Here is a 24,274-nt window from a genome sequence, read left to right as displayed (position 1 = left end):
TAACATTACCAATCACTTTTGGTGAGACTTCCTCGTCAACGGTAAAATTATAAGAAGAAGGCTGAAATACGGGCGCATTGTCGTTAACGTCCTCTATATTGATGGACACGGTGACTGTGGATGTCTAGAAACGACGAGAGAAATTACTTTTTTAATGTCTGTTATTAATTGATTGTATAAATCACATATTTTTGAGGTGAAGCAGGATATTTTATCGAATATTGAAAAAGATTAAATTGTGTGTGACATGTATTATCATGTATTTGCGGCTTCCTGTGTACCATGTATATATCCTACTTTTCTAGAAAGTTTTATTTTCCTACTCAAACTGTCGGCTTATACATGTACTTATTCGACACTTCTACTGATTAGTATGCAAAAAATACAGTAGCAAGAAATAACGATTTTGATGCTTTTCTGCAAGGCCGTAATGATCTTCCGTATTTATGTACTCCAATAGGAGATGGAATTCTCGCAATCGTGTAAATATTGACACATGTGAACATATTTGTTTATTACATGAATATATTGTAGGCTTAAATCGCACTGTAAGTTTGTATTGTACTGTGGTTAATTATGATGTGTATGTGAATTGGGGCGTATATAAATGTTTAACTTCACTGTGTACTTACGTGTACGGTATCTGTGACTGTTAGTGTCAGGTTGTAGCCATGTGGGTTATTCTCTCTGTCCAAGGCCTTGTTTATTACAATATCGACGCTAAATGACAAAATATAAGCGTAGTCTATGGTTTATATTTTTTTTGCAACATCGATATTATATTCAAGTTATATGCTGATCAATTATATACATAGAACCACGATTTTGGAATAATATCTCCACGAAATAGTCTTAACAATTAACGACCCCATATCAGAAGTATGGGATAAAAACCACACACATTTTTTTTTATGAATAGTGGGTTAACAAGTATGTACTGCTCAAACTTATAAAGTATTTTATGATGTCAAGTAATCAGAGATATTGCAGACGAATGCCTATAGTGTTAATCAAATGATGATGAATCAATATTCGCTGCAGTACCTTGCTGGGTCTATGGTATGTAGTCCAGACTTTCGGCTCAGGATAAACGTAGCATTACTACCCACGCCTTGAATCTGTTAACAAGACGAACATAGTACAAACGATGCCTAATAAAAAGGCAACTTAATCAACTTATACTGTAGATATCGTAATTCGAAATAAATCTAGAACAAAACAGAACAAAGGAAGGATTGATACGTAACCCATTTTTAAAAAAGGTACAAGAAGAATAAGACCAGATGTCCAGGAAGGGTAAGCGTCTTCTGCTTCTACGTTAAACCCCAAAAATTCTCTTCATCAATGTGTAAGAATCGGTGCACAGGTAAAATTATAGTAAAACATATCGCATTACTCAACGCACAACTAAATAATAATTAGAAAAAAAACCATGAAATAATGATGGAGGCCATAAAGCTTGCGAATTTAATTTATCAAATGTATTGTTCATTCTGTGGCCACAATAAACACCATAGCGATACCTAATGCCAAGAGACTAACACAATCAACTGCTACTAGTTAATGGTGAGCGTAAAACACACATATCTATGTGATAGCACCTTTAAAAGTTGGTAACAGATACAGTTTGCCAACACATTAATTGCATTGCACAATAGAGCTGTTTCGTTCTTTAGTACTCATCGGCGATACTAGGGGATACATATGTAAATGGTGAAAGTCTAAATTGATCTAAATTACTGTAATAACAGAAGGAGGAGGTGTATTAAACTACTTGCTTATATGAATTTCGAACATAAGAGGTGTATTAGTTAAAACTTCATATTAATAATTGGTAAAGTATGCGCATTATCAACCAAGCCAATACTAAGAAAATATGATTGTGGCAGTTAAATTTAAGACAAGCCTATGGGACTATTTAAGCCACCGGTACTGTCTTCAACCATGTATCTTTAAAGATTAACGTAAGACACAAACTAGTGAATTGACCTATACAAATTTATAATCTATACATTATGCTAAAAGGAAATTACAAGATTGAATCTTTACCTGCGTGCTTGAAGTTGTTGTTCCCACTGGTGCAGAAACAATTTGAGCAGGCAGTCCTTGAAAAAACAGCAATTAAATGTAACGCGACATCAACGAAATAAATTGAAATAAACGTAATTTATATCCATATGATAATGACCCGTATTTGTAATAAACATAATTGTCCTTGTACTGTACACATTTACAATATTCGGTATAAAACAGAGGTACAAAACATTGCTGACAAGTTATAACTTAATGCAATCTCCACAAAGTATTTTCACAGTGTAACACTAGCATAACCACAGGGCATTTTGATCTAAATAACTGTTATAAACCCTATGATTCCAGAGGCCAAATACAGACTCTACGTTAATACTCTTCGATATTCAGAAGAGATCTTTTCAACATAGTGTTCTCCTTTAGGCCTTAAAATAGGTTAATGGCATTTATTGAACAGACTTCATTAATATTTACCTCACCATGCTCCTAATCGTTTATCATTATCTGATGGTTCTTAGTTATGCAAAAGATATGTTCTTGTTTTTTAAAAAATCAGAATCTTGTGATCTTGAAATTTGAAATTGTTAATTTGAAAAAAATTAAAAGCATCATCCAAACGTGCTATATTACATATTATGACCCTAAGCCTCTCGATATTCGAAAAAAAACACCGCTTATGACTTTGGAAATTGGTCAATGCCATTAGTTTGAACAAATTGAATTTTCTTTTTTCCCAACAAACTACATGCAACATATCGTTACCTTAAGTATTGCTCTTATCAAGAGAAAATGTTTTAACACACTTGCCCTCCCTGAATTTCGAAATTGGTCAAGGTGATTCATTTGAACATACAGCCCTATAATGTTTGTGCCCACAGGCAAAATATCGTAATCTACACTCGTAGATATTCAGAAGAGGTGTTTACAAATTTTATACGCATTTTACTTCTTTTACTTTGGAAATGGAGTTGAATGTTGCTTCTTGAAAAAAACACATCCTAAACCTCCATCTTATCATGCTCGTTGCCGAATATCATTACTCTTTAATTATAAGTTATGCAGATGAAATAGTTTATAAATGTTTGGCCCTGTTTAACAGAAGCCAGTAAGGGTAATGTTTGATAGAGTTTATAATTCTGAACCAAGCATTATACCGACCAAATATCACGACTTTAGGCCTACTGTAAATCAGAAAAAGTTTTCTCAAGAAAAAAGTTCCGGCTGAACTGTTGACAACGAACGTAACATAATGGTTTAAGCTCAACTGGTGACAGCTGATCTCTGACTGTTAACACTAAAATAAATTATCTACATTTGCTATTCTTAAACAGATAAAATAATACCAAACCTATCATTACAAAGACTATATTCAGTAGCATAATGGTTTAAGCTCAACTGGTGACAGCTGATCTCTGACTGTTAACACTAAAATAAATTATTTACATTTGCTATTCTTATACAGATAAAATAATACCAAACCTTTCATTGCAAAGACTATATTCAATTCATTCGTACAAGTGACCTAGAATACAAATACTGATATAAATATATATAATAGGTAGCGTTATAAATATGGGAAATACAGGAAAGGTGAGTAAGATAAAGTGCTGAGGCATCGATAAGATAACATATACTAAGAACACACTCCTGTCTAGTTTTTACTCACCAGACTTCCTTCAGTGGATCTGTTTTCTCACGAAAAAACACGCATGCTTGATGAAATGTTATCAATTGTTGTGGTCGTCGATTAAATATCCTCGAATGTCAAATATGTATCACTTACAATACATTATTTCTACATATCATATCTTCTACAACGACGTCACATTGTAATAGTGTTTAATCATATATTATCAGAAGACCTTCAGAATAGTCACTTTTTTGCATTGTTCACTGTAACGTGCATACAAACGTATTCTGTTCGAGCACTAGCAATTCAGCCATCAAATGGTTGATTTTGATTTGGCAACGCTATAAGCGTATTTTTGAAAATGTACAAAATGGCGATCATGTCGACAAATCAATGCGGGTTTGTTCAATGGCGCGAGAGTCTATGAACCCTAAAGGGAGATATAAGGACGTTAAGTTAGCAAAACAGGAAATTACAGATCACGCCACACAACAAAATCATGTTAATGAATAAGAACACTCCGAAGTGTTGGATAGAGAAGGCTACATGATCATACAGGCGGCAGTTAAGGCAACAAAAACAAAATCTGGAGAGGCCGCAGTGGGTCAGTTCTGAATTGAGATGATGAGGCTCATAGACACTAGTCAGCTATTAATGGGTATTAGAATAGAGAAGCCGAATCGACTTGCTGATTTGATCGTCATTCAGTATGTAGATTTCTTGTATATTTTGTCTACTTAAATATACTTGTTAACAGTATATGGCATTTTATATCGTACAAGTCATCAAACCGTTAGATATACACATTTAAATGGTTGTTCTTTATGAACATGTAGACAAACAGAATGGTTACTTTACTCTGCATATAACATTCAAAGTTAATAAAGTTAAAGAATACATTTTATATACGCTTTCCGATTTCCTGGGTTTAAAGTTTCCTTCACAAACCATACTGTATATTTCGCTAACGAACGTATGTGAACGTATTCAGTAAAAATGTTGTGTTACACAATATGGATAATGATTACTTATAGTGAACTTGAAATATATAAATCAAACGGAAATATTCCAATATGAATGACATTCAAATATCTAATTAGTAATGTACTAAAACAATGATCGCTTTTGGCGTTAATGTTTTAACATTTCTTATCCATTATATTTTTGTTATAACTGTCTAAATTTTATGCATGTAATTAAAATAAAAAAATCATATTTATTAATTAAACGTTCACAATATATGTTATAATGAATGATCTAAAACTTGTTCCGAAATCTCATCAACGCACAAGACAATATGTAACACATCATCAATATAAAATGGCAAACTATATCATAACGTTAAATTAACATATCAAGAGAATATGCGACATTATTAACACATAAAAACAAAATATATCAGGTCCCTTCACATATTTTCAACATAATGAGACAGATAATTGACATCATCATCGCTTAAAGACAAAATATACCATATTATCTACACACCAAATATATAACATTTGAAATGGATTACATTTTGGTGTTCTTTATTTTAATATATTCGACACACTGATGGAAATGTATCAAGGCTTGCGTCAAAAACATAAGTTCAAGGATAGGAAATAACGGTAAAAAGAACATAAATATTTGTCTTTGAGAAAAAAAAGTTCGATGGAAATTGAATTACGTTGAATATATTTTACGACGATGGTATATTTCCAAATCTATTCACGAGTACGAAGCACGAATGTAGATAGATTCTGCCATGCGTTTTTCTCTACCATGTTAGATTGTACGTTATTAATCATTCAGATTCGCTTACAAAAATGTAATCAATTAAGTACCTTGATGTTTTTACCGATGATACACTAAAAAGCTAGTTATTCTACCGTCGCTTCATATGTATCTTAACGGAGGGGTGGTGGCTTGGAATGTTGTAAATGGAAAAAAAAATCTGATTTGTCGATTGTGTAAAATATCACTTTTCAGGTCAAGATCATTCTACATCTCACTGCCAAGTAATGTACACAAAATGTCCCGTGATTCATTACGGTGAATCACATTTCTTTCACTCTCATAAGTTTATATTTCAATGTTATAAAACATAGTTAGTTTAAACTGTAATTATTTCTGGTAATATACAATATATTATATTTTCGATAATTAACAACGATTCGGACACAAGTACTTAGTACTTATACAATGTCCGTTTCGTTACGTTAGATATACAATACTGACAGCAGACATAGTAATCATTAAATCATATTGAAAGTAAGTTTCAATGCATATACATAAATTGATTTCGTAGAATGGCAGAAATATGAAGACATGCGATTAAAGATGTGTCATTTGTGACTTTTGAAAATTAATTACATATATGGTAACTTCCAGGAAATAAATATGCTGACCAATCGTCCAATGAATTAATATATCTATGTTAGCGAGTAGATTTAAATGATCACACGAGGATGAGTATATAACATAATTAATCATCAAGTGCTAAATATCTAGTTTACAAATAACTCATAATCATAACATAATGATATATATATTAACAAACGAAAATAGTTAATTTCAACCAAAGCATAACTGATTAACTTTTCTGAAAATCTTTAGACAAAGGACGTGATTTCATAATTCAAGTGTGAAGTCACAAAATATTGCAAAATCACCCTGTATAATTATCAAATACTCAATCCGGCAGCTGGATGTCATACCTAGTAGTTATGGGGTGATTAAATACATACGTGCATTTATACTTGTTAGCTGTACTACATGGAGAGTGAAAACATGTTTGGATTAAGTGTGTTTTTGTGTAATATATGTGCAGGAGTTGCGTGCATATATTGTCATGTGTCAATATGTTAATACAATGTACTACAGTTTCTGTTTCTGTGTATCAAAACAACTTTATAGGAAATTTATAGTTGTATATATAGTTATTGAATTGTTATTTTTTGTTCATGAGAAATTACTTGATTGCTAAAACGTACTACTTTTTAACAATCTCAAAGTATTATGGAATCACGTCTTACCTGTTTCAGACAGAGCAAATGACAGCACGTCTTTCATATCCGCATCCGTGGCGAACATGGTAGCAACTGATGTTTTGAGGGGTAAATTTTCCGGAATGTTGACCTGACTCGGCCCATGAATTACAGGGGAGTTGTCGTTCTTGTCCTTCACAGTCAACTTTACCATAGATGAGCTTTAAGGATGGAAAAGGAGTTATAAGGACACAACATCTCATGAACCGTGCAATCATCAGTAATAAGTATCAATGTCTATACATATTGTAAGTAGGATGAACCATGTTGTCTCTATAGTTCAGATATAATTGAAATAGTCACAGGCATTGTCTGTAACAGCCATTGTCCGACACATGTTCCAGATGTACTTTATATATAATATAATACTAGGCTGTTGGCATGGTATCATTGCATTGTCGTCATATCGCCCGATGTGAATATCTTCTGTATTGCTTTGTTTTTTTAATATCTGATGTTTTAATGTAATTTATAACCGCGTCCATTGCTGTCAGCGTAACACATTTTGTTTGCACCTATTAAAATATATTTAAGATTTTACGCATTATATCTAATTTATCAAAACTTTATTCATAGAAATCATTTATCAACTTTGGTACATCGTGTAAAAATGGAGTTTTCTTAACAAATGACATTCGGGTTCCAGCCGTCATATAAGATAAGCTAACAGGATACGATAAACAGTATAAATGTAAAGTAAGTATTGTCTCTGTCTGATACTTATTATAATTGAATTGTTTATATTTGTGTATTGACAAAAGGCGGATCACATCTGACCAGTTTCCTCGGCCTTTGTGTCGAAATTGCTTTTGTGCTTTTATACAAATTTAGATATCCGACGAACACCTGTTTGTTTGGATCAAGTGTCTAAATGAGCCTGTACTGTCATCTTTATTAACAGACCTATTGTCATTGGGCTAAATTCGAGTTACCATTCTAAAATTCCGTATATATTAACTCCTTTAAAATCCCACTATTATATTTATATCTCAAACCCAAAAGAACATTTGAATTAGAATATTCTAAACAATAAGTATATATACCCCGTCATTTTAGGACTGCCATTGTCGGTGGCAAGGATCGTCAGTATGTAAGTTCTTACACCGGAGTCATAGTCCAATGGCAGGCTGGGGTGTATATCTCCCGTAGTTTTATTGATCGTGAAAGTATCCTGCAAGTACAAAACAGAGCATCGTCTACATAACTGAACACAAGAATATAAGAATATCTGAAACAGGTTTAAGTATCAATACAGATATTTAGGGATGCGCCCTGACACGATACTTGTGGTACGTTTGGACATTGTTTTGTATAAGTTTAGCTTATATATAAACACTCAATACTTCATATAGATTTTACCCTTTTAATCCGTTATCCTACCTTTGTGTATCCCTCTATTGTATAGAGTATGCGTCCGTTATCTCCCGCGTCGACATCGCTTGCATTAACGAGTACAGGACAGTTGATCGACGAGGTAACATTCTCGTCGACTGTACAGTTGTATAGCTCTGTATAAAACCAACAGTCAAATGCGAATTAATCATACACAGAAAATCAATGAGAATAATCACAAAAATCCTCCTGATGTACAAAGTAAAGTAAAGCATGAAGTAAAACATTGAAATATAAAACATTTTGCACGTGTTTTAATAAAATCTAATCAATGATGGTGTACGTTGAAATATTTTACGTCAATTACACATTAAAAAACTGTAAAAACACGCAAATTGAATTTCTTTATTTTATGTCAATAAATGGGTGGATGAAACAATTTAATTACTGATATCAACAAGAACAATGACAGGTCAAAAGGGCCTAAAATAACGGGGTACATGTATATATATACTTATTGTTTGGAATATTCTAATTCAAATGTTCTTTTGGGTTTGTGATATAAATATAATAGTGGGATTTTCAAGGCGTTAATATATAAACGGAATTTTAGAATGGTAACTCGAATTTAGCCCAATGAAAACAGGTCTGATAATTATGATGACAGGATAGGCTAATTTAGACACTTGATCCAAACAAACAGGTGTTCGTAGGATATATAAATGTGTATGTGTTTGAACGCATACATTCACCATAATCTTCAAACATAAGCCACAGGAAATATTTTGAATTAAAAAAATGGTTTATAACTATTTATACACGTTTTAAATAGAATATATACCATTTGCCGCCAAGTATGAATAAAACTACACCAACAGTACAAAAGGTATAGGCCAGCCAGCCAGTCAGGTTCTTAGCGGCCTTTTTATTTTCGATCTGGATAATATATCTCAATTCATCATATGGAGTCATAAAATGGAGTTTTGACAGTATATCATCCCTATTCTACCTCAAGTAACAATGACCTAGATCAATGATTTTCTGACTTTTCGAACCCCGTTATGCCGTTATAAAGGCAGGGTATCCATCAAACACCAAGTAGATGTACCATCAAAATGATTATTTGCATATCAAAGAGGACCATACAATATAGATTTGACAGTATATCAAATATATCATTTTAAGTAACTGTGAATTTGACTGGGGGTTATCTTTTGGATCCTGGTAGATATAACGCCTATTTACTAAACAACAATTATCCTGGTGCATGTACATGTGTTATGGCAGTATTCACAAAGGATTTTTACCATATGCAATTTATCACCAAAGGAGGCTGGCGGGTCAAAATATGTCCATACAATATTGTATATGTTTTTTTATGTTAATAATTTCTGATTTCATCATCAATAACCTTGACCTGAGAAACATCTTCAACACATATTTCATATTTCTGTAATCTGAAAACACCCACATTTCCAATTATGACTATATTAACCTGAAGAGAACACGGGGGCGTTGTCGTTGACATCTAATACTGTAACACTGACGTTGACCTTGACTCTGTGATTCATATCTCCGTCACTTGCTATCACCTGCAAATATAACAATCACTGTAGTTATGTATACAAGGAAGAGAATAAGGTCAATGCAGAATTATTTTTCGTTTTTTTAGTGTTTATAACTCGAAATTTCGACTCATTCGAACTTCGACATAATAGCATGCGCAATGTCTTTATGCAAGGGGAGGACCTATGAGTATATGATAGTGGCGTGTAACTGGCGTTGAGTCACACTTATAGGAATGAGGTCCAGGGGCGAAGCCTCGGTTGGGGTGATATAGGAAGGGGGAACGAAGCCCTCAAAAGCTGTAGAAATGCAAGTAAATACATTGGGCATTTTATAAACTCTTTGTGAATCCACATCACGTTCTGTCCTTGTTCTGTTCATTTTCAATTTTCACTAATAAAAATGATAAGAAGAAGGTGTTATTCACAAGATATTCTCGTTCATCATTTCATTTATCGTCATCTATATGATCAGAACAATGTTTGTAAAATATTATGTGTAGTATATGCTCATGGGTATACATGTTTACCCTGGAAAGTTGAAAATGACTGGTTAACTGTTAACTTTCCTTTTTAGTAATAAGGATTTAACTAGAACAGAACGTGTTGTGATGCCGGATCTTTTTCATAACCAACACTTTAAAAGATTAATATGTATCGAAAATATAACATATTGATTGCTTGACAACGACAATAAAGTCGATAAAATTAATGTAATTAGCATTTCTACTGAATTCGGTCAACAGTTCTATTATCATGATATTAAGTATAAACTTCAGCATACTTACCTGGAAGGTGATCTGATGTTTATCCTCGTAATCGAGTGGTTTAATGAGTCGCAGTGCAGCATTAAATGGATCGATCTCAAAATAGCCTTCATCTTTGACCACAGAGTAGGTGACCGTGTTATACTCACGCGTTTCGTCTTTGTCCTCTGCTTGTATATTACTAAAACAGACAAATTTACAGCAGTCAAAATATCTCCCAACTCTAAAACATTTCATTCCGACCTTAAAATGCCTGGGGAGTTTTAGAACAGGAACATTTTTCTCGCGTACGACGAATTCTAAATAATCGTTAAGTGAATTTAGATATATACTACATATTATATAGTATAACTTCTAAACAAAATATCACCAACGCTAGCAAAACAAATAAACTTAGACCTAATAATACGTTTTAACGTCATATTTCAAAATTACAAAAGAATCAAAAAGAGTTCACCGAATAATAGTCATGTTTCACAAGCAAAACATTAAACGTGCATGTTAGTTATTGTTGTGCCCGTCAAATTAAACATTAAGACTATTCCTTGAAACTTTACATGGTGATAAATATATATATCGATGACGTGGCGACGTTAACAATGTAAGATTCATGTGGAATGTTGTCTTTTAACTATTTCTTGATATCTTAGGTCATCGTATATATAGGATCTTACATGAGTTTCAATTTTATATGAGATTTATGAAACGAGTCTAAGATTGTTTTTTCAATTTAGCGAGCCTCGTGCGAGCTAATATGAAAAATTCGTGACGAGTTTCATAAATTTCATATGAAAAGGAGTGTAAGATCCTTTTTATCACATAATCAAGATTTGAGGCATTTATTCGACAATGTTCATGTAACATTGATATGAATGTAAAATAACGCCCTTTTGACTCCAATGCATAAGTCTGTGACGTCATGTACTTGTCATAAGCGTTAAGACATGACGATTGAAACAATTGAAACCTACAACCAATCACCGGGCCGATAGGTCATATTACATGGGTTAATACGGAAAAAGATATGTATGACATGGGTATATTTACTGGATAACACAGTACATTATGTGATAAAATGAAATAGTATGAAGTGAACGTCGAATAAGTAGAAATTGGTTGACACGGCACATTATTTTTACCTGAACAATTTACCCCAAAAAAATATTATGTTTATCCACAGTGGCTTGTGTCGTATGCTTTAATGCATGGAATATAATAAAGGTATATTTGAGATGTGGTACATGTATACCTAGCCTGACCTTTCTCTTATATTTTTGAGATGTAGTATGCTTCGTCTGACTTTTAAGACACACTTAGGAATTATTTAATACAATATACCGCATTTTGTCTACAGTTGTGTGACCGCATAACGCACCAAACATAGCGTGCGCACATCGTGCATACATCGTTCACACACCGTCCGCACATCGTCCACACATCGTCTGTACAACTGTGCGATTTAACAATCGTTCGCCCTGTTGTCCGCACAACTGTGCGATTTTGTACAGTTTGTTGATCAATATTACGAAATGAAAATAATACGGAAGGCTCGTATACAATAATGTACACTGCATATATCAATTTCTCTCACAACAGTTAAGATTATGTACAGTTTTACAATGCGTGTTACACAGTATTACAGTGACCGTTAGACTTGTCAAGAATGGATTTTCTCAAAGGTAACAGAACAGGTAAATAACATTGTGATAAGTGACCGGACTATTACCTGGTCTGAGCCTGACACATACGACCGTTAGGAAAACAAACCTGGACGTTAAGTATTTAGCTCCCCATTTACCTAGGTTTTCACACCTCGACGAGTTACGTAAGTGCCCCGGGTGAGGCAAACCACCGTCCATGTACCTGTATGAAGTGGCTATGTTTACCGTATATAAGACAATGTCCATATTTGTTGCAATTTTACATATGGCAATTTAGGTCGTTTAAAAAAACATCGAAAACGTCATTTCTAAATTAAAGAAATTATAGATAGAAAGATAAGCTAAAAGATGTAGCTAGAATATAGAAACATACTTAAACAAGAGGCCCTTGGGCCTGAACGGTCATCTGACTGTACAGAGACTGAGCAGGGAGAATTGTAACTTTCCAACTTTCAATGAAATATTCTAAGAATTTGTTTTCCATGATGATAGTTTTGGTCAGCAGTGGGTAACTATTTGTCAGTAAAGCTGTCAGAAAGCATTTAAACCTAAATCTGAATAGATTTCTCCTGTTAAGGCCCCATCCCGCTGTCAACGGTGGTTAAACCTGCCTCATTTATATATGAAATGATTTTTTCTTAATGATATTTCATACTGAAAATGTTGTAATCGACTTTTGACATTAAAGAGTCGTGTTTACAAGCAGAATTTTAGGTAATTTCCTTTCTTTGGGCGAGCCCTCTCTATCCCCCAGGGGTCAAACCAGCCTCATTTATTCAAGAAACATTTGTGTTTTTCAAGATGGCGGTCATGGTGTCCATCTTAGTTTGCACCGACTCGAAAAATAACAAAACTTGGTCAGGACCATCTCAGGTCATTTCAGGCAAGTTTCAGCTCAATCCCACTGGTGGAATTTGAGTAGAAGTTTAAAATAGGTGTTGTTTAGGAAAACCATGATAGCACAATCATGTTACAAAATGGCCACCATGGCTGCCATGTTGTAGTTTTGACGGAGCTAGAAAACAACAACACTTTTTCGCTTTCCTTTCCTTAACACCCCCACCATTGTTTTAGCTCAATGACACCAGTGGAACTGGAGAAGAAGTTTAAAATGTGATTTTCAAGGTGGCAGCCATGGTGGCCATGTTCGATTTTGAACCGACCCGAAAACAACAAAACTTCGTCAGGACCATCTCAGGATCATTTCAGGCAAGTTTCAGCTCAATCCCACTGGTGGAACTTGAGTTAATATTATTAAGTCATTCCTCAATTTTCACCAGCCACGACAGATATCGCACAACTTTTGTCCATCGTCCGCACATATGTGCGCAAGCAATACTCGTCCAAATTTGTATCGTTCGCATATCGTCCACACATTGTTCACACACCGTGCACACAACGTGCGCACACCGCACATCGTGTAATGTTGTGCGATCCCTAAACTGTAATAATGAATCTTGTAATATAATGTGCTGCTTATAAGTTTTTTGGTTATCTCGGAATGGTGTGGCGTTTACCGAGTTGAAAGGAAAGTAGAACCATGAACATTGGAAGAAGGGGCGAGAATGTGGAAGTATATCTCAAGCAATTTCAGTATCACACACATTTCTAGTTAAAAATTGAAATAAAATAATTATGATTCACTTTAAAAATAGGAGGTGTACAGAAACCACAGAAAAGCGTGTAAGATTGGCTAATTACTTCAGAAATGATATTATCAGAAATCATAACTAGATTATAATACAAAATATAGAAAATATTTTTGAATTATATCCTTCAGTTGATCGACTTACGGAAATGTATAGAGATTAATGATGCAATGTATGTTTCCGATTAAGGCGAACTTTTGTTATGTTACCTTTCATTCACTAAATGTCCCACTGTAAAGTCTTCTGGTAGAGAAAATTCGTAGAGAGTCTTGTTAAACATGGGTCCGTGGTTGTTGATGTCCTGATATAAAGTAAACTTGACATTATTTTAAATATTAGATATCAAGCGTCATGTCAATTGAATAATTCATTGACTTTAATTATTTTATTACAATCATATGGTAGCATGAACACTAAAACTAGCATTGTGGGTGTTTGACTTCATATACGTTTAGCTAATAAGATGTTGCTGATATATAAATATCGCTAAGCTAGGTGAACGTACCTTAACATTTATATACACCGTGACGGAACCGTTAGTTAGTCCGTGTACCGTATAAGGCTCAACGTTATACGCAATAATCTCCACCATATACAGGCCGTATGTAAGTGTATCTGTGGATATCAATTTTCCATCTGTTGTTATCTCCAGTGATGAAACGTTAGTGTCTGTAATACTGTAATATATGTGACCGTATCTCCCGTCATCTTCGTCACACGCCTTAAATAGGACATCATTACGCATGGAAATATATGATACGTTATGTTGCAGTTTTGTAACTGTAAAAAGATTACTTCAGTGTTTTACTACGTAAATTGCTGTATTTTAATCATATTTATTATCCTTTTTTGATAAATTGGTTCCTGTATTTCAGTTAAGGACTGTTAACATTCACATGTAAGAAGTATTCATATTTTAGCGCGATGTTTTTTGAGAGATTCATGTATACACTTTTCTATTGCATCTACTGTCGGTGCATCAATTCATCCACGCGCTAAGATGTTAAAATCTGAAAAAAGCGCTAAAATTGAGTATGCTAGATTAAGAACGTTGACAGTAGCCATACCTCTACAGGAAAGGACACATTCTGTCTTTCGTCCATGCCTATGTTCTTCACAGTATTCGTGTAATAAGGGGCGTGGTCGTTAACGTCTTGCACGTGTAAAGTGAGTGTGGCTATAGACATTAGAGGTGGTATTCCCGAATCTTCCGCCTTTATCAGAAATATAATTTTGCCGGAGGTTTCGGTAAGGTTCTCCCTGTCCAATGCTGATGTGACTCGGATCTCTCCACTTTTACTTATATTGAAGTTACGTTCCCTGGCAATTTGAATAATATAAGCTTGCAAAATATTGTTAATGCAATAATGTGACTTGTAGAGAGGTTGTTCATCTAAACCTAACCAGAGTATTCGGCTGAATTAAAGTAAATACAGCATACGATTTAATATAAAAGTGTTGGTGATATTACACTTACTTCAGAATAAATGAACGATGTATCACGAAATACATGAAAACTAAATTATTGGTATGTAATATTTACCATGGTGGCAAAATTGAATACCGCAGCTTATCCAGATCACGGGGATCTTTGTCAATGGCCTGTGAAATAATATCATAAATATGCATGTAAATAATGCTTATATAGTATACAATTCACTAGAAACACAAAGTCAGAAAACTCTTACATAGGACATATCAGTCTCAAAGTAAGCAGATTGAAATTACAGATATGAAGTGTTCCAAAACATGCAGAAAAAACAGCACAAAGGGGGAATTGTGTTCTTCGAACTGTTTTAAGTTTATAAGTTTAAGCTACATCAGATAATTTATAGTAAACCGATTGAAAGGTCATTATTAAACGGATTGCCACATACTGAAGATGTATATGTTTGTGCTTGTTCCGGTATAACAATGCTTTTATAGAGAACCAACCAGTGTTACATGTATCCCAATTGAGAAGGGATNTGTACAGTGAAAATGCAATTTGTCGAGCGTTGTTTTAACTTACTGTTACACGGCCAACGAAAGCATCGTCCACTTCTTCTTTGACTTCAAACGTATAAGTGGAATTTTCAAACCTAGGAGCGTGGTCATTAACATCAATCACCTGGACCGTCACAGTAGCAGTTTCCATCTGGTATAACCATAATTGTATCACGTTGAAATGAGAATAAAAGTATACCGTTACAAAGGTAAAAAAGAACAAAACAAACTGCCAATTTGTTTAACACAGAACAATACGTCCTCAAAAGTTGCAAAAAGTCTACAAAGGGACCAACACATGACCAGATGAGACATCAAAACGAAAGGCATCATTAACCCCGCTAACTATAGAGGTGGTCAAATAGAAAAAAAGTTTCGTGTACCGTAGGTGCAAAAAACCATAATGTCTCATAGAAAGTGTGGCGGACGCCAATGATATAGGGAACACGTATTTTATCATGGTAGGCACTGAAATTGCTTAGTTGGAAATTTGGCCTTGATAACGGAAGGGACATTCTTTTATGGTAGACGTAAGCACATCAGATAAATAGCTTTGGCCAAAAAGAGCATTGGACATTCGACATACTCATTTTAAATGAACCTGAAATACGAACATTTTCGGCGTAAGCTGATGTTAAATGTGATTTAAATATTCATACGTTTTTCCATTTCACACATTGACAAAAAAATAGGAATCAAACGCTTACATGTTTTCCATCAGACACACTGACGGTGAATGTGATTGTATCGTTGTCCCGTGAATTGACAGGTCCTTCAATTGTAACCAATCCACTAATAACAAAATAAATAAAATAACAAAAATACAAATACCTGACCAGCTGCAATATACAGCGATAACCTTTTGTCATTGGTTACCCTTTTTTCATGCTGAGTTTTATATGATGAAAAGTTAGTCGATGTTGGTAATTCAAAATATATTATAACCATAGGATAATTGTGGATAATCGAATTTGTATAAATATATGACAAGGCATATTCTATTTTTACACTAAACTTTGTCAATTTTTAAACCTTCCGTACATTTAGAGTGAACTCAATGCACAGGTCTTATTCCAATTTAGTTAATTTCAATCTTGAGATTTCTTTCTTACTTCTATAATGTAATTACCTCATTCTTGATATCCGGATGTTTGGATAAGTGGATATATTGTAGGACAACAAAGAGCCGATATCGCCATCCGTTGCCTGCGTGTTAAGTTGTATAAGCAAGTGTACTTGTCGTTAGGACACATGTATTCAAATATACAACAATTTATATGTTATACATCTTCATGCTACTAGATAGAGTTAGACGTAAACTTCGTAAGCAGTCATTCTGACGCAACAGTATTCATAATCGACTTTTGATGTACACAATCTTAATCATTGTTAGACGGATTTACGTACAAAACAAAATAACCCAACAAAGTCGTTAAGACGTTCTTTACCTAAAAACTAACATTAATTTCTGTGACCATCATTCTCCTTAAAAGCAATATCGTCTAATGTCATTATGATATTATATTAATGCGCTATATTCCAATCCTGTAAATTCCTCAATCAAGAAATAGTAATTATGTGCCAAACAAGGTTAGATTATATATTCATGATGTTACGAATGTTCTATTGAACACACATCTTACCTGGATATAGAATGACTGGTCATCCATGTCCTCTGATATCTTTGGTGTTAACGAGGAGTTAACGAAGACAGGTATCTCGTCATTGACGTTAGTAACGTCCACAGAAATAGGAAACACAACAGTATGTGTGCCATCACTTACACTGACATTCACCTGAGTATGCCGGTCGATTTCCTTTTCGTAATCAAACATCCGTGTAAGGAATAATATCCCGGTGTCTTTTTGAATATGAAAATCTGGTAATAAATTTAAAAGCTACATCAATGGTAAAAAATATCAACAGGTCCTCGATGCGGCTGGTACATGTTCAAACATAGTTCTTATAATACAAGACACAGTGAAAACAAATAGCTTCTGTGATATTAAGTAGCATACGTCTATGTATCTTCCACAACCACTGTAGGTTTCTTCACTCATTAACCAATTGGATAAACCTGCTAGGATTTGGTAAACAGTTTTGGTTAAACACCCTGGACGTGATTTCATTGATCAATCTTTGATTTATGACGGTACGTAACAATGCTTTTAGACGTCATTTTCCATTGTGACGTCATGATCCATGGGAATTGTTTCCCCCATCGGAGACACACAAGAGGTATTTTCGGTATACCAAGTATCCAAGCTTCTACCTGTAGACATAGCTGAAAAATAATGTCTGATGATTCTTACCTGTATTACTAGTCAATAAAAATCTTAATACATCGTTGATATCCGCGTCAGTGGCGAATACAGTCCCGATTGACGTGTTGACGGGTAAATTCTCTGGAATAGTGAACTGACTCGGACCATGTATTACAGGTGGATTGTCGTTCCTGTCCTTCACAGTTACCTCTACCACAGCCGAGCTGTAAGGAATGTAATAAATCTAAGGACATGGCAACATTGCATCTTTCATGCGACCAACTTATACTTAATTAATTACACAAATCAGTTGTTGATCAATGTATCTTAAACGATGTTTCAGGTTGATCCTATGCTTTATATTCCCGTGTCGGTTTATGACTACGTTATATACGATAACATGTAATGGAATATAAGAAATTGCAACGGTTGAAGTTAATCTCGATTATTGAAATGTCTAATGAAATTGCAATGCTTTTATAAGTAGATATAACACAATTGAAAATATGTATATAAATAATCTATTTTGCCAAGGTAGATCAAAAATAGATTACTATTGTTCAAATAAATGTTATCTAATAAAGGAAACCTGTTGAGATAAACTTTTAAACATATGCTTCCATGAGTGCAAATTACTGTAATATCAATCAAAACCAAGGAAATATTACAGTAAAACATACAGAAGAATTCCTAAGAAATTCACCAGATTAGATAGGAAGTCGAAGTCCTAGATAAATAAATCGGCAATCACTGACCATGCCACACAAAAAAATCATGTGATTGACCGGGATAGCTCCAAAGTGATGGACAGACAGAGCAATCTGTTCAAGCGGCAAATAAAGGAAGTCATCTGGATACGCCGCAGTGGGCAGGTTCTTAATCGAGATGAGGGGGCTCATACATTCTCTCACATCTATTACCAAGCATTAAACAATGCGTAGCTGAATCGAGTCATTTCGGTATATATACAACAACTATTGTACATACGCCTACAGCGTAGTCGAATCGACACCGATTTTGTGGACAACTCAAACACATTTTACACTTTTGAGTGCATACGATTCACTGGTCATTTGTCTGATGAATGTGACAGTGTACATACCGTACTAGTCATCGTCACGTCACATATAAACTCTTATTTGTTGCGTGAAAGGAACCTTTTATAATCCATACTTACCAACCTGAAGAAAATGTTTAGAAATAATATAGCATTTATCGTAACCATATAATTTAAATCAAAGTTCGAAGCGATAAACATATATACCCTGTCTTTTTAGGATTGCCATTATCCATAGCTAGTATCGTTAGTATGTAAGTTCGTGCCCCTGTGTCATAATCCAAGGAAGAAGGGGGTCGGATAAGTCCGGTCGTGTTATTGATTTTGAAAATATCCTACAAAGAAAGTAACAGAAATTTAGTGGTATACTCACGCTAATTTTGGACAAGTACATTAAAAGATAGACAGTCCACTCCCATTTTATCCTGAATATATCTCATTTCCAGTGGCATCCCCTGGATATGCACATGGTATCTAGTGAGAAACAGTAACTTATCCATTGGGTCAGACAAAGCTGCTTGTCGATACTTCTTGAAATTTAAGCGCCCAAACATCAGAAAATAATCCTCATCATCTCATAGGTAGCTTGTCTTTATATTGTGGTTCGAGAGACATTAAATAATTCAAGGGGGTATATGATAATATAACAAATTATATTGAGAAATTGATATTTTCAACGTTGTTTCATCACGTGAACAACGTGCCCGATCGGAGGTATTCGACACACTGGAAAACCTCATTCACCGAGAAGCGATAGACCGACACAAAAGTAATAAACAGTTCTGTAAGATCCAGGTTTTTTTTACGTTCATATCACCGACCACCTCGTTGTGCCTTTGTTTATCTAGTTCTATAGAACAATCACGTAAATATTTCTTTTTCCGGGAATTGGACTCTATTTTTGATCGTTTATGGTCATTCTTAATGTGTATCGCGGATGGTGAAACTGGATATACTTAGCATATATTATAAACACAAGACGTAAGCCAAGATAGCATCATATTGCCTACAACATTAATATTGTCCGTAATGCTTACCTCTGTGTGTCTCTGTATTTGATAGAGTATGTGTCCGTTATTACCAGTGTCGTTATCACTTGCTTCAATAAGCTCAGAACAATTGATCGGCAAAGTAGCATTCTCCACGACTGTACAGTTGTATAGCGCTACATAGAATCACCGAAGAAATATAAATTAGCATAAATTTTGTCTCAGAATCCAATATATTAAGTTAAACACTTGAACTACAGCAGTTGATACATTAGACATGCATATTAATATTAACAGACTCATCACCGATGCTGAGGACCGAACGAAATTTTGACGTACTAAAATGGTAAAATAAAAGCAAAATACTTATCTCAGGAAATGAAAAACCGTTGCTGAGACCTCCATTTAATACAATTTCAAAATTGAGAAACTTTACAAACACCAAATTAATGTGTGATGGATTGGAATATGCAGTGAGTGGTATCAACTATGACAACTATGACAAACCTGACGAGAACACAGGGGCGTTGTCGTTGACATCTAGGACTGTAACACTGACGTTGACCTTGACTCTGTGATTCATATCTCCGTCACTTGCGTTCACCTGCAAATATAACAAACACTGTAGTCATGCATACAAGGAAGATAATAAGGTCAATGCAGAATTATTTTTCGGTTATTTTTAGTGTTTATAACTCGAAATTTCGACTCATTCGAACTTCGACATAATAGCATGCGCAATGTCTTGATGCAAGGGGAGGACCTATGAGTATATGATAGTGGCGTGTAACTGGCGTTGAGTCACACTTATAGGAATGAGGTCCAGGGGCGAAGCCCCGGTTGGGGTTATATAGGAAGGAGGAACGAAGCCCCTAAAAGCTGTAGAAATGCAAGTAAATACATTGGGCATTTTATACACTCTTTGTGAATCCACATCACGTTCTGTTCTTGTTCTGTTCATTTTCAATTTTCACTAATAAAAATGATAAGAAGAAGGTGTTATTCACAAGATATTCTCGTTCATCATTTCATTTATCGTCATCTATATGATCAGAACAATGTTTGTAAAAGATTATGTGTAGTATATGCTCATGGGTATACATGTTTACCCAGGAAAGTTGAAAATGACTGGTTAACTGTTAACTTTTCCTTTTAGTAATAAGGATTTAACTAGAACAGAACGTGTTGTGACGCCGGATCTTTTTCATAACCAACACTTTAAAAGATTAATAGGTATCAAAAATATAACATATTGATTGCTTGACAACGACAATAAAGTCGATAAAATTAATGTAATTAGCATTTCTACTGAATTCGGTCAACAGTTCTATTATCATGATATTAAGTATAAACTTCAGCATACATACCTGGAAGGTGATCTGATGTTTATCCTCGTAGTCGAGTGGTTTAATGAGTCGCAGTGCAGCATTAAGTGGATCGACCTCAAAATAGCCGTTACCACTGACCACAGAGTAGGTGACCGTATTATACTCACGGGTCTCGTCTTTGTCCTCTGCGTGTATATTACTAAAACAGACAATAGGACAGGTTATTCCTAGCTCCTTCATCAACTACCACTCCCAAGTATACAATAACCTAGGCAGTTTGATGTTTTATTTACTCAAAAAGTATGTACGATATTTACACATATTTGAAATAAATACTTAATTGTGATTAAAAAATCAATTTTGAGAATAAATATCTTAAAACCATAAACATAATGACTGGACTGTTTAACGTTGCCAGCTGAAAATGACACATTTGTCAACACACACAATTGTTATGTACAATTTTTTATGATACTGGTAAACGTTAACGCATTCTTAAACCTTTACAGGCACATGCACGTGTTCATGGTCAGTAATCGTTTTGTTTGTGTTCATACAATAATAATAAAAGTGAAATTTAAGTTTGTTAATAAAATGAATAGAAATAATATTTCGAGATATACTTCATCAATGTCGAGCGTGCAAATTTTGAGTGATGTGTTCAATGGTAAATCTCTGAAGCGTTTATTAAAAATACAGCTAGCGATAAATTTGCTGTTCTGATATTTGATTAAAAATTATCAATCTTTTGGTGTCACAACAATGATTAACGAAGTCAATATACCAGTCTGGTGCGCAGTGGCAAGTTGGTAATTGATAAGTTGATAAATTGGTAATTGTTATTTGAACATTTGAAAGCGATCAAAACAATATATTTCTATGATGAAGTAGTTGATTCTATATCTAAATTAATCGCCTCAACCATTCGTTTCTAGAAAGCAATCATATTATGATAACATCAAAATAAAGTAAAAAGACATTTTACTAAAACAATACAATATCGCAAGAGAAGACGAAAACTACAACCGCACTAGCTAATCACTAAGTATATGTATTGGAGTCACATTCATTAATTATTAACAACATACATATTTAGTGTGACTTATGTATTATCATCTCTATCTATTGGTTTACTAATCGTTTTCAAAGTAACAACAACATTTGCATTATAACACATTCAACCAGATTCAAAAATACAAGTTTGAACATATGATGATATTGATTAAAGGAATGTATATACCAGCTAAGATATAGATAAACATTCGCAAATAAGCCGCACGTACACACACTTTTACACTACTGTACGTATTGGATCCTATACAATGTTCGATATTTATTAAGTCCTATTTCTAATACAGTGAATAGATGTGCAGCTACCTCTGAGTCACCAAATGTCCAACTTCAAAGTCCTCACGGAGAGAAAACGTGTAGGTTGTATTCGTGAACTGTGGACTGTGATCATTGATGTCCTGTTATGAAAAGAACGCCTCATATTATATTTATAACAAGATATCTAAATTTTGTTTTAATCGAAATTTATTTGTTAGTTACAATTATGTCGTTCAAAGTCAGATGCACAATTGTATAGCATTTTTGTTTACTCAAGTAAATATATGACATTAATTTATAAAGTAACGTGACGTACATACCTTCACATGTATGTACACTATCAGGGTACCGTTGGATAGTCCTCGTGTACTGTAAGGCACAGTGTTGTAAGCTATTACCTCCACCTGATACACCCCGTATGTTAGCGCAGCTGTGGACATTAGTGTTCCTTTTGTAACGTCTACTGAGGTAGCGTTAGTTTCCTCGATACTGTAATAAATGCGACCATTTGCCCCTTCATCTTCGTCGTATGCCTGAAATAGGATAAATCCCTATGAAATGACGTGTTGTGTTTCTTTGTTCAGACCTCATACACATTATCTGTTTCCTTTTTTAATTAAAATTAAGCAAATTTTCACCTTTTTTTTTTTAAATAGCAATGTTTCGATAATCATACCTTAATTGGAAAGTAAACTTTCTGTCCCTCGTTCATGGTTATATTCGTTTCGTTGTCCATGAAACTAGGGGCGTGGTCGTTTACATCTTTCACTTGTACAGTAACTACGGCTGTAGCCATGAGAGGAGGCGTTCCCCCGTCTGTCGCCATTACCAGGAGTGTTATTTGACCGGACGTTGCAGATAACGTTTCCCAGTCCAATGATGATGTGACATTAAATTGTCCTGATTCCGTTATAGAGAAGTTACGTCCCCTGGTCACAAAAATGAAAACATGTTTTGTAAAGTTTGGCTTACAATTAGCATGATTTATTTATAAATGAATGAGCTTTTCACGACAAATGTTATATACATCACTACTAAATGACAAAAAACAATGCTTTGATACATCATTATTTTGGATGTTATAGCTGATTACAACTGATACATTAGTATCTTACAGACACATTTTTCACTACTAGTGGACTAAGAAATAAAATATTGACATTCTGTTAATACGCTTATTTCTATATTTAAAGACATACTGTTGCTGGTAAAACTAGCTTTATCAGGACGTATGTTATACTTGTAACACACAGATAAAATGTACAATGCACCATATAAATAAAGTGTTGTGTTTCTTACCACGGTGGCAATACTGAATAATGTAGCATGCCATTTTCAAATAGATCTTTGTCAGTGGCCTGGAAAAATAATAATATGAACCGAAATGATTGGACATAATAATTGGGGTTCCCCAACTTGAAAATGGACACGAGCTTCATCAGGTAGATTTCCAATTACGAAAATTAACAGGTTGATTTAAAGAAGCTCCTTCCTCGGTGTTTATATTTGCAACATCAATTTTGATTCTATCAAGAGTATCAGAATTTAATTATATGTTCTTGCGGATAGGATAAGTTTTGTATTAAATAAAGAAATTTCAATCCGTTACATTGACTTCAGGAAAGTTAATACTGGATTATAATGGAAAACAGATCTG

At 34.3% G+C, this 24,274-nt stretch overlaps 1 protein-coding gene across 1 annotated transcript in view; it reads right to left on the bottom strand.

Moving 5' to 3' along the window:
• Positions 1–24,274, bottom strand: part of LOC110451854 (cadherin-related tumor suppressor-like) — a 112,379-nt gene that overhangs the window by 68,789 nt on the left and 19,316 nt on the right. Inside the window, exons 20-41 of the mRNA XM_021500067.1 lie at positions 23,917–23,975; positions 23,294–23,546; positions 22,938–23,150; positions 22,666–22,757; positions 21,328–21,487; positions 20,468–20,564; positions 20,009–20,136; positions 19,179–19,306; positions 17,963–18,138; positions 17,294–17,529; positions 16,780–16,856; positions 16,358–16,442; positions 15,676–15,801; positions 15,208–15,266; positions 14,732–14,984; positions 14,170–14,385; positions 13,874–13,965; positions 10,376–10,535; positions 9,518–9,614; positions 8,071–8,198; positions 7,734–7,861; positions 6,679–6,851 (exon numbers count right to left, since the gene is read on the bottom strand). Coding sequence (XP_021355742.1) covers positions 6,679–6,851; positions 7,734–7,861; positions 8,071–8,198; positions 9,518–9,614; positions 10,376–10,535; positions 13,874–13,965; positions 14,170–14,385; positions 14,732–14,984; positions 15,208–15,266; positions 15,676–15,801; positions 16,358–16,442; positions 16,780–16,856; positions 17,294–17,529; positions 17,963–18,138; positions 19,179–19,306; positions 20,009–20,136; positions 20,468–20,564; positions 21,328–21,487; positions 22,666–22,757; positions 22,938–23,150; positions 23,294–23,546; positions 23,917–23,975 — 3,136 coding nt within the window. The remainder of the gene's footprint in view (positions 1–6,678; positions 6,852–7,733; positions 7,862–8,070; positions 8,199–9,517; positions 9,615–10,375; positions 10,536–13,873; positions 13,966–14,169; positions 14,386–14,731; positions 14,985–15,207; positions 15,267–15,675; positions 15,802–16,357; positions 16,443–16,779; positions 16,857–17,293; positions 17,530–17,962; positions 18,139–19,178; positions 19,307–20,008; positions 20,137–20,467; positions 20,565–21,327; positions 21,488–22,665; positions 22,758–22,937; positions 23,151–23,293; positions 23,547–23,916; positions 23,976–24,274) is intronic.

Source organism: Mizuhopecten yessoensis, unplaced genomic scaffold (genome assembly GCF_002113885.1).
Source record: "Mizuhopecten yessoensis strain PY_sf001 unplaced genomic scaffold, ASM211388v2 scaffold6217, whole genome shotgun sequence".
Classification (NCBI taxonomy): Eukaryota; Metazoa; Mollusca; class Bivalvia; order Pectinida; family Pectinidae; genus Mizuhopecten; species Mizuhopecten yessoensis.
This window is presented reverse-complemented; position numbering and strand designations above follow the sequence as displayed.